This window comes from Podarcis melisellensis (assembly GCF_964234715.1).
Source record: "Podarcis melisellensis genome assembly, chromosome: 10".
Taxonomy (NCBI): domain Eukaryota; kingdom Metazoa; phylum Chordata; class Lepidosauria; order Squamata; family Lacertidae; genus Podarcis; species Podarcis melisellensis.
Window position 1 is genome coordinate 74,120,035 of NC_138542.1, and position 15,910 is coordinate 74,135,944.

The window sequence follows — 15,910 nt, forward strand, 5'->3', positions numbered from 1 at the left end:
TCCCTTGAAAGGCAGCGGACTCCTCATCGCTGGAGATTTTAAAACAGAGGTTGGGGGGCCATCTATTACGAGTTCTTTAGATGTTTCCTACATTGAGGGGTTGGACAAGATGATCCTTGGGTGAGGTGTGGTGGTTAGGATCTAATAAGAGTATTCTGTTGTTGAACCAACCCGCAAGTTTCTTGGTAAAACAGTAAAAAAAGGTAAAGGACCCCTGGATGGTTAAGTCCAGTCAAGGTGACTATGGGGTTGAGGCGCTCATCTCGCTTTCAGGCCGAGGGAGCCGGCCTTTGTCCACAGACAGCTTTCCAGGTCACGGGGCCAGCAGGACTAAACCGCTTCTGGTGCATGGAGGACCATGATGAGTGCCAGAGTGCACGGAAATGCTGTTTACCTTCCCGCCGCAGCGTGACCTATTTATCTACTTGCGCTGGCGTGCTTTCAAACTGCTAGGTTGGCAGGAGCTGGAACAGAGCAACGGGAGCTCACCCCATCGCGGGGATTCGAGCCGCCGACCTTCTGATCAGCAAGCCCAAGAGGCTCAGTGGTTTAGACCACAGCGCCACCCGCATCCCTTGGCAAAACAGTGACCTTAGCTGGCCACTTAAGTGTCCTCATCAGCATTCCAAAAGAATGGGCTCGGTTGGGAAAGCTACAACTAATTGAGGGGGCCTCCTGGGGTAATGGGTGGGCATTTTCTCCACCCCCTTCCCCTAGCTGCTAGGCTGGAAAACAATAGCCAAAGAGGTGTGCGAGAGTGAGTTGGATGCAAGCTAGAAGTTGGATCCACAAGAGACCTGCACGCTTTGTGCTGGATCCAAAGTTGTGACTGATGGAGAAGCAATATCTGGGGGGTTAATGCACTGAGACCCCAGTCCTATGCCCAGGTTGTGTGGGTAGATAAAACCATTTATCCTAAGGACACCACAGTCTCTGCTGACCTTCATTCCAAGGAAGCGCAACCAGGGTATGCACCTGGAACCCCGGGAGTCTCTCAGCACTTGGAGATCAGGGTGGCGTTTAATGATACAAAGAGCCACCAGGGGACCACTAGCTCCAAAACACTACTCCCTGCTTTCTTCTCCTTCCCTCCCAAGGCCTTTCACCACATGAGTCAGCCCTGGGCCCGTTCAGCCATGCTGTTGCCAACCGTGTGAGTTAACCTCCTACCAAGACTCATAACAGCTCCTTGCGTGAAAAGAGCCAGGAATTATTGCCAGGAATGAATCGCTTGAAGCCCCTGAATGTTTTGCAGAGATGAGTTCTCAGGGTCCTTTGTTGGTAACTCTGGGTGGTGGAGGCCAGTTGCCATGCGCAGTGTGCATGTACCATGAGATCAGAGGCAGTCCATGTGGTGGATGCCAGGTGTTATTGGACTACAACTCCCATGAAACCCCAGCAAGAAGTTCAATTACTCCAGGAAGGCCCCAGATGCTGAGGTTGGATCAACCTGTTTGGGGGTACAGCTCCCATCAACCCACCATGCGGATTGTGACTGATGGGTGTTGTGGTGTTTGACAGTGGAATGCATCATCATTATTATTATTATTATTATTATTATTGCTTGATTTTTATTATTATTATTATTATCCCACCTTTTCCCCAGACAGGGACTCAAGAGCTAAAACCATGGAAAAGGCAATAATTAAAAAGCAATTTAAGACGCACACAATCTGTTAAGGATACAGATAATACCATGGAAGCACCACGGCACCAGCTCTTTCATTAAAAGCAGCCGGTTCCCAAAAAACCCCTTGGAACAAGAAAAGTCTTAACCTGCTGGTTTCTTTAGGCAGGGAGTTCCAAAGTTGCCTGGGAGCAGCCACCGAGAAGGCCCCTCTTGCTCACCCCCACTGAACCTTTTTCAGAAGCCGAACGTGCTCCGTTTTGAGTGTTACGCTTCCAATTTGAATGTTACGCGGAGGTCTGTCTGTTTTTGCTATTTATTTTGCGTTTTTACGGCTCTTTTTGTTTTGTTTTTGTGACTGTGTGGAACCCAGATAGATTGTGTGACTGAAGTACATTGTTTATTGCTTTCATTTTATGGATGAATGGTCTTCTCGTTAGATAGTAAAATCCAGGGGTCAGCAACCTTTTTCAGCAGGGGGCTGGTCCACTGTCCCTCAGACCTTGTGGAGGGCCGAACTATATTTTTTTGGGGGGGGGTGGAATGAACGAATTCCTATGCCCCACAAATAACCTAGAGATGCATTTTAAATAAAAGGACACAATCTACTCATGTAAAAAAACACTGATTCCCAGACAGTCCGTGGGCCGGATTTAGAAGCCGATTGGGCTGGATCGGGCCCCCGGGCCTTAGTTTGCCTACCCATGGTAAAATCCATGTTAAACTGCTGTTTTGGGGTAGTTTTTAAAAGTCTGGAACGGATTAATCCGTTTTGCATTACTTTCTATGGGAAAATGTGCCTTGGTTTTGGAACGCGTTGGGTTTGGAACGGACTTCCGGAACAGAATAAGTTTGAGAACCAAGGGACCACTGTACTGAGCTGAAGGAACCAAGGGTCCAGTCTGGTAGAAGACAACCTCCCCGCATTCCCATGCGCCCAGAGCATTCTCAAGGACATTACAAGATCCCACTTATGGTCATGACTTGACTGGTAGGGAGAAGGACCCAAGAGCCATTCCCTCCACAACATGGTGTCAGAAGTGACCAGCAGGGGCTGGTCAACAGAAGTCAGAGGGGCTGGCCTAGCTAGCTGCATGATGAAGGTGGGGGGCAGGGAAGCTTCCGACAGGGTTCCCATTTTGTAATTAAGCTTCAAAAATATTAAAGGGGGAGAACTGATTTGATATGAAAAGAATCCAAAGGAAGGATTTTATTTATTTCAGATAAACATTCACCATCAACTACTCTGTAGTTGGAAGGTCTTATTGTCCTTTCCATTTATTTATTCTATTTATTTCATAAAATTTGCACACCACACATGGGCAGCCCTCTTCTCCTTCATGAGTTTGCCCAATCCTCTTCTGAGGCCATCTAGGTTTGGCCCCCATAGTTTAACTATGCTCTGCATGAAGAAGGACTTTCTTTTCCCTTGGGATGTGTGTATGTGGGGGGGTCCTGCTCTGGCTGCCGGTGCTCCTGGCCCACCAGAACATGCCCGCTATGCGCTGCACCCACCCATACAGACCCAGTGATGCCTTTATGATCTCTTGGCTCATGCGCCGGGGCACATCTGCATTTGCTTCTGGTTGGGTCCATAATGCAGCAGAGCCAGCCACAGGCCACAGGTGGGGCAGCACATGGAGATTTGGCCCCACATACCCAAGCCTGTCTTTTCCATTACTCCTGAGTCTTTGCAGAGGATGATGATGATAATTATTATTATTATTATTATTATTATTATTATTATTATTATTATTATTTATACCCCGCCCATCTGGCTGGGTTTCCCCAGCCACTCTGGGCAGCTTCCAACTGAATATTAAAAACAATACAACAGCAGACATTAAAAACTTCCCTAAACAGGGCCACCTACAGATGTCTTTTAAAAGTAGAATAGTTTTTTATTGCCTTGACATCTGCTGGGAGGGTGTTCCACAGGGCAGGTGCCACTACCAAGAAGGCCCTCTGCCTGGTCCCCTGTAACCTCACTTCTCACAGGGAGGGAACCGCCAGAAGGCCCTCAGCGCTGGACCTCAGTGTCCGGGCTGGACGATGGGGGTGGAGATGCTCCTTCATGTATACTGGGCCTTTGAGGCCGTTTAGGGCTTTAAAGGTCAGTACCAACACTTTGAATTGTGCTCAGAAACAGACTGGGAGCCAAAGATGTTGCCAAAACCTAGTCAGACAAGTTTCTTTGCAAGGCGATGGCATGAACTGGCCACTGAAGTATCCTCATCCCAAAAGAATGTGCCACTCTGCAAGAGCTACAACTAAGCGATGAGGCCCTCCAAACTAATGGGTGGGCCTTTTCCCCACACCCTGCCCTCACCCAGCAATAGCTAGAGGAGTGAGTATGAGCAGAGCCGTGGAGAGGCTGGAAGCTGGAGACACAGAGACTTGCTTGCTCTATGCTGGGCCCAAAGCCATGACTAATGGAGAAGCAAGATCTGTTGGGTGTTAATGCTGAGAACCCCTCTTCCTTAGCCTCAGGCTGTATATATTTGTAGATAAAACCACACAATCTCTGTTGACCTTCTTTCCAAGGAAAGAGGACCTGGGTAACTGCTTCTGGAACGCCTGGAATCTCTCGCCACCAGGAGATTTGGGTGGTGTGTAACAATACTGGCTTACAAAGCCCGACGCTGCCTGAAGCCTGGTTAGCTGACAGAATGGCTTCTCCTGGGCAGATCTGGGTGAGATCACATTCATCCAGTGCTTTACCAACCACACTGGCTCCCGGTGAAGTACAGGGTCAGGTTCAAGGTGCTGGTTTTGACCTTTAAAGCCCTATGCGGCCTAGGACCCTCGTAGCTACGGGACCGCCTCTCCTGGTATGCCCTGCGGAGGACCTTAAGGTCCACAAATGACAACATTCTGGAGGTCCCAAGTCACAAGGTGGTTAGGTTGGTCTCAACAAGGGCCAGGGCCTTTTCAGTACTGGCCCCGATTTGGTAGAACGCTCTATCAGAAGAGACCAGGGCCCTGAGGGACTTGATATCTTTCCGCAGGGCCTGCAAGACAGAGCTGTTCCACCTGGCCTTTGGTTTGGTCTCAGTCTGACCCTTAGGTTTCCCTCTCCTTATGGTTTTGACTTTTAAAATGAGGCTGCATTTTAAATTGCATTTTAACCTGTATTTTAAATTCTTTCTTTTCCTTTTTCTTATTATGTTTTTACTGAAATTTTATTGATGTTAGCCGCCCTGAGCCCGGCTCTGGCCGGGGAGGGTGAGGTATAATTAAAATTTATTATTATTATTATTATTATTATTATTATTATTATTATTATTATTTGTCCATTTGTTGGATCTACAAAGGAGACTCTCTTAGTTGTTCTGCTCGTCAATAGCTGAGGCCTACTATGTAGCAGCATAAAGGAGAGCTTCCTCAGTTGCCAGGTTCAATCCTTGGAACGTCCTCCACTCTGCCTTCTCCTTTTCACCTTAAGATGCCCATTGGTTATCTAGCTTGGCTTTTGGTGGACTTCATTGCCAGAGCTGAACTTTATATAAGCTGGCCATGGGCACTGGGGCTGATGGGAGTAGAAGGCCAAAACATCTGTAGGGAACCAGGTCGCTGTTTTCTTAGCCCTCATATGGGGAAGGGGCAGTCTATTCTGCTATGTGAGCTCTTGGAGGTGTTGGAGAAATTAAGTAAGAACCTGCCGGATCAGGCCAAAGGAGGCCAACCGAGTCCAGCATCCTGTCCTCACATTGGCCAACCAGATGCCTGTGGGAAACCAACAAGCAGGATTCAACCTTCTCTTCCTGTGGTTTCCAGCAGCTGGGATTAAGAAGCATCGCTGCCTTTGACGGTGGAGGCAGAGCAGAGCTATTGTGGCTAGGAGCCAACAATAAATAGCTTTATCCTCCACAAATTTGTTTGATCCTTTTTGAAAGCCACCCAAGTTGGTGGCTCAAGAGGCAGGGAGTTCCATAGTCGCTCCCCAGCACATCCACAAACGTCCATTCCTTTGGTAGGTGCATCCTCTCCCACAATAAGTGGAAAAGTCTCGAAATGTAACTGCTGTTAAAAGGAAGGTCATCCCAGAGCCTGCTTTACCTAGAGAGGGATATGGTCTCCTGCGCTTTCACATTTGAGTATGAGAATGGCAGACAGGGTGATAGACGCCCCTTCCCACCTCCTCCTTCAGAGAAACAGCTGATGAGAACCATAGGCAGCCAGTCATCTCTCTCCTCAACGTAGTCCACACCTTTTGGCCACCCTACCATCCCCAAATGCTCACTGCGGGCCCATGTGACAACCGCCAGGGACCCCTGGACATCATCTCTTCCCCTTGACCTGACCTGCGATGGTTGCTGGAGTCCAGCACAGTCCTCACCCGATACAACCTTGGAGGTTGATGCAAGGAAAAGCATCCCTCATTTTTCCCCGGGACCCTCACGCCCGGAAGCTCCATCTCTCCAGAGCCCCACAGAACAGACACCAACTCCTAACTTCCTCTCCCTTATTCAGGAAGCCCAAGCTTTGCTTCCCCATCTCCAGGGTGACGCCTCTCCAAGCACTGATGATGGAGAGGTAGGATCTAAAAGCAGCAACAGCAAACGCGACACATCACTATACCAGCTCTGCAGCAGTTACCAGGGGTTACAGGAGTAAAGTGCTGGATCTCCCCGCCCCTGGGGGGAGGCAGCAGAATCCCCTGTGGCATCGCTGCATCAAGGTGGATCGGGCTTCCTGGACTCAAGAGATGGGGGTGGGGAGAGACTACCTGGCGCCTCCCAGGTACCCTGAACATCACCAATGCTTTTTAGGCCACGTTGATGCCCTGTGTGCAGTTAGGGACCTCGTTCCCTGATGCAACTCCCCAGGTGTGGGGCCTCACATCAGCCACCTGCCGCCACCTGCCCGTGGAACCAGGTGTGGTTCTTGCCTTAATAGAGCCCTGGGCAGTGGGCACAGCTACTGTTTGGCCTGGTCAGGCCCCTTCGTCTTCTGCACCAGTACTTTGGGAGGGCAGGAGGCCGAGCCAGGAAACACCTGTTCCCATGGCCTCCCAGATCCATCTGAAGGAGGCCCATCTCTGCAAATGGGATCCAAGGCCCCCAGTGGGGACAGGAAGGGAAGAAGGAGATAAAAGCCTGGAGCGTGAGAGAAGGGGGGGGAAGGTTCGAGGGATGGCTGGGGCTTTGCCAAGGGATCCACTTTGCTTGCAAAGCAGCGGGGCAAGGAGATTAATCAAGCGAAATCTGCTGGGTTTGGCAACAAACACATTAAAGGATTGGATGGATGGGAGGAGGGGGAGGGGGAGAGAGAAAACATGTGGGGGAGCTTTCAAAGCTCTGCACGGTGTTGATCCCAAGGGCACGTTGGGGCGGGGCAGTGTTGCAGCAGTCTCTGAATTGGGAATTCCCCAAGGGACCCCCCCCCCAGCCCCCGAAAACAGCAAGGGATGGATCCAATGGGGGGTTCTCAGGACGGGAGGAATGAGGCCAACCCTTTGTAAGGGTAGGCCGTGGGAGCGGGGGGGGGGGCTTGCCTGCGACCCAAAGCAGGCCCAGAGTCTGGCGGTAAGAGGTAAGGGGCCGGCCCAGGCCTCGGGGACGAGGAAGAGCCCAACAGATGCTCTTCCGAGGGGGGCGAGAGCAGAAAACAGCCAGGCCTTGGGGGTATATCTCCCCCTGCCCACTCTGTCCTCCTGGGGTCGAGAGCCTGTCTCTACGTCCTAGAAGGCCTCGGGGGCAAATGTGGGGAGGCCAACCTGAAGACACCCCCTACTCATTGCAGGCTGAGCTCCCAGCTCTAGGTTAAGGAAACCTTCCAGCCCCCAACCTCATCAATCCGGGGTGGGGTTTGATGCCGTGCGGGGGATTCCGCGCCCAACCGACCGACCGCCCCCACTCCCCCACCCCCGGGCACCCCGGAGCCCGGGCGGGCGGGCGGGGCTGCGCCAAGCGAAGCGCGTCGGCTTACCTGCAGCCCGGCGGGGAGAGCGAATGGAAGGTGGAGAGCGAGAACATCTCCGCCCGATCCGCCATCTTCTCCGCGGCGCAGCCGAGCCGGGCTGGGGCTGGCGGGGCGCACGGCAGGGCGAGGCTGTCGGGGGCCGGGCGGGGCGGCGGCGAGGGCCGGGCTGCGCTGGAGAGGGCAGGCGGGCGGGGGTTGTCACTGCGGAGGCTGCTGATGCTGATGCCCGGAGCCGCTCGCCACTGCAGCCATCACGCGCGCTCCGTCCGGCAAGGCCCGAGTAAACAGCGGCCGGGGGGCGGAGGAGGGGGGGGCGCTGGCTGCGGAGAGGAGCGGAGGGAGGCGGCCTGAGCCAATACCCACCAGCCCGGCGCTCTCCGGCTCGACGACGCCGGGGGAGGAGGGGCGAGGCTCAACAGCGCCCCCCCCCCAATGCAGATGCGGCGCCGCTATAGCAAAGGCGACGCACGAGGGGCGGAGGAGAGAAGGACTCGCGCCCTGAGCCTCCGATCCCCGCCTCCCCAGAAGACAAAGGAAGGAAGGCTTTGGATGAGACAGTCTACGGAACCTCTGCCCCCCCCTTTTTGGGAGTTGGACACCCCACTTGGCAACCTCCCCGCTTCTCCGCCAACAACCGCTCGGCGCGGAGCCCGGCAGGAGGATGGGGAGCTGTCCGCCGGCTCTGGTGCTGAAACAACGGCCGTGGGGAGCTGTCCGTGTGCCCGGTGCTGAAATGGGAAGGACCGTGCGCCACCGTGGGCGAAAGGGCAACCTCCGACAGGCCTGGGTCTCCTATGCCTCTGTGTGCGCAGCGAGGGTCTCCATTTTCCCCAGAGAGGGGAAAGAGCTAAAAAAAGGGGGGTGTCGTACCCCCACCGCCAGGGCTGGGCACTAATTGGTTTCCCCTGGTTTGCCAGCTTCTCCTGGAGAGAGGTGGCTAAGTGGGCGTCCCAGCTGCCCCGTGACTCCTCCCCGGAGGCCGGGGGAGGCGGGCGCATTGCCATAGTGATGCAGCCGATGGATAGGGATGTATCTGCAAGCCAGCTTCACGCCCCGTGGTTTTCTACACGGGGGTGGGGTATTTTAGGACCAAACAACTCTTGGAGGAATCTAGTCCAGCCCAGCTGCTGAAGGGACTGGCCTCCTCGTGGCAAGCACCATTGGGTGGCTGTTTGGATGAGAGACATGCTTTGTGGCCTCAGGCTCGGTTGTCTGTGCGGAGCTCCCAGGAGCCTCGGGCGACGTCTCTGGGTTGCCAAGGTGGTGCTTGGTGGCTGCAAGGCGAGCGGCCCTTACATCCAGGGAAGGGCACCAGCTGCTCCCTTGGGGCAGCGGATAGGCTGCTCTTGGCAGCGTGACAGACACATGCGATGGCCCACCTGCACCTTATGCCGACCAGCATCCTCGGCTGCCAACACTGATCTCATCACCGCTCAAATGATGGGGTCATCAGAGCTGTCAGTTTGGATGAAAAGCTGGAATGGGATGAGGTGTCTGCCCACACAGCACCCTGTCTCTTAACAGCAGCACCTGATGCTCTAAAGACACCTGGCAATAGTCACAGAAGCACACACTCATAATTACTTCAGTGTAAGGAATGTGTAAGGGATGAGGGTGGCGCTGTGGGTTAAAGCACAGAGCCTAGGACTTGCCAATCAGGGGGTCAGCGGTTCGAATCCGCACGACAGGGTGAGCTCCCGTTGCTCAGTCCCTGCTCCTGCCAACCTAGCAGTTCAAAAGCACGTCCAAATGCAAGTAGATAAATAGGTACCGCTCCGGCTGGAAGGTAAACATCATTTCTGTGCGCTGCTCTGGTTCGCCAGAAGCGGCTTAGTCCCGCTGGCCACATGACCCAGAAGCTGTACTCCGGCTCCCTCGGCCAATAAAGCAAGATGAGCGCCGCAACCCCAGAGTCGGTCACGACTGGACCTAATGGTCAGGGGTCCCTTTACCTTTACCTTAAGGAATTTGTACACCAGTCCTCCATAAGGATATGAGGAGAGAGCCTGCAGGGTCAGGGCAAAGGGGGCCCAACTAGTTGTAATAAGAATTTTAAAGTCTTAGATATATAATAAATGTTCATAAATGTACCAACCAAGCACGTACATAGATCAGAACAGGAAGACTGACCTGAAACCATTTTTGATTCTCAAACTGAGCAAATGTTTTCTCTGCAAGGTCAAAGGAAAATGGAAAAGACTCCCCATTGTCTTTTCCTCTACAAATCCTGTCTTAAGGGTATGTCTGTGTATGAATAGGGTGAGCCTGTGACCTGACTCAGGAACTAAGTATTTATCATTACAAAAGACTGGCCAGGCTCCCCAGGATATTCAATCAAGTGAGCATTAACAGGTCAGACGAGATAAACAATGCACTCAGATTTCTGCTGTAGACCACCTTTTCTATGATTCAGATATGATGTTTGTGGGTGTCTTGGGTTACACCCCTTCTGTGATGTATGTATGATGTATGGAGGGGTGGGCTTGAGCTCCAGGGCAGGGAATTTAAAATGTCTATATAAGGCCTTGTGCATTACTGTTCAAGGTCCTCCTCCTTTCCTGCGTGTGAGGGGAGCACCCTGCTGCAACAGATCAATAAAGATCAGGCTTACTAGCTGCTTTGCTTCTCAATATTCTCTGGTTGGCCTCTGTTATTTTCTCCTACCAATAGGGAACCCATGTAAGGACTCTATACAGGCTCTTGGATACCCCATAAAGGAAAAAGGGCAGATTGATTTTGTTTACAACATAGTCCAGCATCTCCCAGTGGCCAACCAGATGCAGGATTTGAGCACAGGAGCCACCTCCCCGTCCTGTGGTTTCCAGCAACTGGGATTCAGAAGAGTTGCTGTGGAGGCGCAGGACAGACATCATGGTTAGTAGCCATTGTTAGCACTCTCCTCTTCCATGAATTTATATAAACTTCTTTTAAAGTCACTCCACCTGGTGGCCCTCACTGCCTCCGGTGCAAATGAATTCCCCATTCATTTACGTGCATTCAGTATATATGCGACTGTGCATACACACATCGTGCCAAACCCAGATGTCACACCAAAACACCACAAAAATGTGTAGGGTGTGTGTGGGGGCGGGGATTGGAATGGGGCGTTTGCAGGCTTTTCCACTGGTGTTTCAAATATACATAATTTTAATGACGTGTGTGGTGCCTTGGAACGTAGCCCCCGTGTAAGGGGGGGGGGTTGCCTGTGGTCAGGGCTGATGGGTTTCCACAACAACTGGAGGGCACCAGGTCGGGTCGTGCACAGCCAGACAGATAATGGACACAGAAGCACCCACTGCGCTGTTACAAGGCTAACACAAATAGAGGCTGAGAAGCGATGGCACAACTTGGGTTGCCATACGTCCAGATTTTCCCCACAGTCAGAAGCAGCATCTGGGCGAAAATTGCGCAAAATGTCGGCAGTGTTGTTTTTGGCGATATTCCTTAATAATAGTTCAAAAACTTCTATTTTATTTTTTTTGCGGTTTTGCCAAAAAAATCTCAACAACATTGGCAAAACAAAAAACAAAAAGACCTTTTCCAATAAATCTGTCTGGAATTTCACTGTTTTGAACATGGCAACCCTGACCTGCTTCACTTGAAGTTCTGTAGTAAGGTAAAGGTAAAGGGACCCCTGACCATTAGATCCAGTCGTGGCCAACTCTGGGGTTGTGGCACCTATCTCGCTTTACTGGTCGAGGGAGCCGGCGTACAGCTTCCAGGTCATGTGGCCAGCTTGACTAAGCCGCTTCTGGCGAACCAGAGCAGTGCACGGAAATGCCGTTGACCTTCCCGCCAGAGCGGCACCTATTTATCTACTTGCACTTTGATGTACTTTCGAACTGCTAGGTTGGCAGGAGCAGGAACTGAACAACAGGAGCTCACCCCGTCGCGGGGATTCAAACCACCAACCTTCTGATCGGCTAGTCCTAGGCTCTGTGGTTTAACCCACAGCACCACCCACGTCCCCTGAAGTTCTGTAGTAGTAGGAGGAGGAGGAGGAGGATGAGGAGGAGGAGGAGGAGGAGGAGGAGGAGGAGGAGGAGGAGGAGGAGTAATATTAATAAAAAATTATTACTTATACCCTACCCATCTGGCTGGGCTTCCCCAGCCACTTTGGGCAGCTTCCAACAGGAGATTAAAAATACATTAAAACATCTGTGCCTGGTTCTGGGTTCCACAGGTTAAAACGGATATTAAAAAAGCCTGGAATGTGTGTGACAGGTGGCCTGGAGACCAAATCCTATGAGGCAAGGCTGGAGGAGCTCTAGAATCGTAGAACAGAGACCTGGGCAGAAGGTTAACCCTTCGCAAGGGTGTTTGAAGGCACTGCTGAGGGTTGCTGCTTCCTGTACGGCAGAGGGAAGGAGGACACTCCACAGTGCAGGGGCGAAAACAGAGAACGTCCGTTTCCAGGTCACCACCTTGATGCGGTGGTGGTGCCACGAGAATTTCCCCATATGAACTTTGCAGGTCTGCGCAGTGGCAGGAGGTATTTCGGGTCACCTGAGCATGGATTTGTGTGTTAGCATCAATAGCTTGAACATGTCCCAGTCGTTCGCTCAGCATCAGTGTTTGCATTCTGGCTTCTCTTGCCCTTTTGGCCGCTTTGCTTGATGGCCTTGCTTTGCAGGGATTTCTGCACTCCTGGGCCTTGCCTCAAATGGGCAATGAGTGCCCCATCTGGTCAAATGGGCCCACCAAGAAGAAGACCCTGCCTTGGGGGAGGTACTTGGATCCAATGACACAAGGATCAGGCAAAGCTCCATCTAAGCCCAGCATCATGCTTCCAACTATATTTGGAATTTAGTTACTATATTTGACATCAGGAAGTTTTCCCCAGGTAAGGCTGACCTGTTTCCACTCACTGTTCCTCTCCCTATACATTGGCTCATCATCTTGAACCACCTGGGACAATCTGTTCTAGCAGTCTCATTCCAAAGAGCCCCTCCTGTGGTTCTCTGCTGGTGGCACACTGGGATCTGCTGAGATTGGTGGAGGAACTGGCTGAAAGGAGGTTTCACCCGGGGAGGAGGGGAGGCAGGCAGCATCAGGGCAGAAAGTTCTCCCGCTCTCAAAGAGCAGAATTAATAATAATAATAATAATAATAATAATAATAATAATAATAATTTATTTATACCCCTCCCATCTGGCTGGGTTTCCCCAGCCACTCTGGGCAGCTTCCAACTAAATATTAAAAACAATACAGCATCAGACATTAAAAACTTCCCTAAACAGGGCCGCCTTCAGTTGTCTTTTAAAAGTAAAATAGTTGTTTATTGCCTTGACAACTGCTGGGAGGGCGTTCCACAGGGCAGATGCCACTACCGAGAAGGCCCTCTGCCTGGTTCCCTGCAACTTCACTTCTCGCAGTGAGGGAACCACCAGAAGGCCCTCGGTGCTGGACATCAGTGTCCGGGCTGAACGATGGGGGTGGAGACGCTCCTTCAGGTAGACTGGACCGAGGCCGTTTAGGGCTTTCAAGGTCAGCACCAACACTTTGAATTGTGCTCGGAAACATCCTGGGAGCCAATGAAGATCTTTCAGGACCGGTGTTATATGGTCTTGGCAGCTGCTCCCAGTCACCAGTCTAGCTGCCGCATTCTGGATTAATTGCAGTTTCCCGGTCACCTTCAAAGGTAGCCCCACGTAGAGCGCAATGCAGTAGTCCAAGTGGGAGATAACCAGAGCATGCATCACTCTGGTGAGACAGTCCGCGGGCAGGGAGGGTCTCATCCTGCGTACCAGATGGAGCTGGTAGACAGCTGCCCTGGACACAGAATTAACCTGTTCCTCCATGGACAGCTGCGAGTCCAAAATGACTCGCAGGCTGCACACCTGGTCCTTCAGGGGCACAGTTACCCCATTCAGGACCAGGGAGTCCTCCACACCATCCCGCCCCGTCCCCCAAGAACAGTTCAGGATTCAACCTCAATCTGTTTGCCGCCATCCATCCTCCAACCACTTCCAGACACTTACACAGGACCTTCAGTGCTCTCACTGGTTCTGATTTAAAAGAGAGGTAGAGCTGGGTATCATCCACATATTGATGAACCCCCAACCCGAACCCCCAATGATCTCTACTTGCGGCTGCATGTAGATGTTGAAAAGCACACTGCCACATTGGCTGCTTCATAGAATCACAGAATATCACAGAATCTGAAGGGCTATCACTTGGAAGACGGAGCAAGCTTGCTTTAATAATAATAAATTATAATTGCTTTCTGCTGCTCGGAAGGGTAGGACCTGAACCAATGGATTAAAATGTCAGGAAAGCTATGTTACGGATTGGTTACAATACCATCAGTTACATGAAATGTTCAAATTAGATAGAAAGAATGGTTTTCCGGACCAAAGCTCACAATTCGAAAAAGAACTCCCACAAAAAAAGATAAACATTAGTCTAAAATATATAACCTGTTATTAGAATGGGAAACGAAAGACAAGCTAGTTAAAGTCTCAATGACACACTGGGCAGTAGAGATAGGACACAATATAGATTTCAACCTCTGGGGAAAATTGAGGAAAAGCGAAGTGAAATTTGCATGTTGTTCTTTGAAGGAGAACTACTTGAAAATGATTTACAGATGGTATTTAACTCCAATTAGACTTGCTAAAATGTATAAGTCTGAATCAGATAAGTGCTGGAGGTGCAATGCGGTAGAGGGTATGTTTTATCATATGTGGCGGACTTGTAAAAGAGTATTGGGAAATGAGCTATAATGAATTGGGGGGAAAATGCTTAAAAGTACTCCCCCCCTCCCCCAAAAAACAAAACAAAAAAAAACCAGAGTCCTTTCTGTTGGGGATAATTCAGACAGAAATTCCTAGGTGTCAGAAAAGGTTATTTATGCATGCAACAACTGCAGTCTGTGTTTTGCTAGCCTAAAAATGGAAAATGAGTGAGGTCCCAACCAAAGAATGGCAACTTAAGTTGACAGAATATGCACAACTTGAAAACTTAACCTATAGAATAAGAAAACAAGAAGAACATATGTTTAGAGAAGACTGGAAAACGCTTACTGAACATATGGAAAATAATTGTGTCTAGCTGAAAATGCTGGCAGCATTAAGATAAATTCAACAGTGTAAATACATTTTGATGGATGCAATAATGGAATACTGAATGGTATAGTTTTTGTAAAATATGCAGGGATTTATGATATGTAAAATGAACCATGGAAAGAAAAGAAGGGGATCTTAAGGATGTAAATTGAGTATTTGAAATTGTAAAAAAGAAAATTTAATAGAAAATATAAAAAAAGAAAAACAAATGGCATGAAACATTCTGAATAAACCTTAGGAATAATTTTCTGATGGCAAGAGCTGCTAAGACCTGTTCAGCAGTGGAATGGTACTCCTCAATGGAGATTTTGAAGCAGAGGTTGGATGGCATGCTGTGATTCCTGTATTGCAGAGGGTTATGACTACAGGGGTCAGCAAACTTTTTCAGCAGGGGGCTGGTCCACTGTCCCTCAGACCTTGGGGGGGGCTGACTATATTTTTTTTTGGGGGGAATGAATTCATTCCTATGCCCCACAACTAACCCAGAGATGCATTTTAAATAAAAGCACACATTCTGCTCATGTGAAAACACCAGGCAGGCCCCACAAATAACCCAGGGATGCATTTCAAATAAAAGCACACATTCTACTCATGTAAAAACCCACTGATTCCCGAACCGTCCACCAGCCGGCTTCCCTGACCCCCCCTTTTTTTTGCAGGTGGGGCATCGCTTTGCTGCTAGGAGAAAACAACAGCAGCCTGGTGGTTAGGAAAGTCACCTGTACAGGTGGGAGGGGAGGAGGCCCAGCTGGCAAGCGTCTCTGCTCCAGTGGGAAAAACAGGAAGGTAAGCAACCAAGCAGATCTGTGAGTTCAGCACTTGTGTGTGGAACAGGCTGAAGGAGGGTGGCTCAGATTTCCCCCTTGCTTGAATTTAAAAATGCCCAGCGATCTGAAGTTCACAGCACATTCTTCATTGAAGCACAACTACCTGAAAATGATTTATAGATGGTATCTAACCCCGAGTAGACTTGCTAAAATGTCTGAATCAGATAAGTGCTGGAGGTGCAATGAGGTAGAGGGTATGTATTATCAATGTGGTGGACTTGTTTATATATATGAATAGGATTTTATTTTCTCAAAATAAGTATCCATTTTCCAATTCCCCCCCCCTCCCTGTTGACTCCCCCTCAACTACCATTTCTGGTTTATTACATCACATGATACATTCTGCTGTTTATATACAATATTATGTTATCACATTGTTAAACTTCTTGTTCTCTGTAAATAAAGTTGTAAATGTTTACAGTGGTACCTCAGGTTAAGTACTTAATTCGTTCCAGAGGTCCGTAC

At 50.2% G+C, this 15,910-nt stretch overlaps 1 protein-coding gene across 1 annotated transcript in view; it reads right to left on the minus strand.

Annotated features, from left to right (window-relative positions):
* Positions 1-7,689, minus strand: part of MAPK8IP2 (mitogen-activated protein kinase 8 interacting protein 2) — a 44,683-nt gene extending 36,994 nt beyond the window's left edge. Inside the window, exon 1 of the mRNA XM_081926809.1 lies at positions 7,559-7,689. Coding sequence (XP_081782935.1) covers positions 7,559-7,623 — 65 coding nt within the window. The 5' untranslated portion in view covers positions 7,624-7,689. The remainder of the gene's footprint in view (positions 1-7,558) is intronic.
* Positions 7,690-15,910: the final 8,221 nt, after the last annotated feature.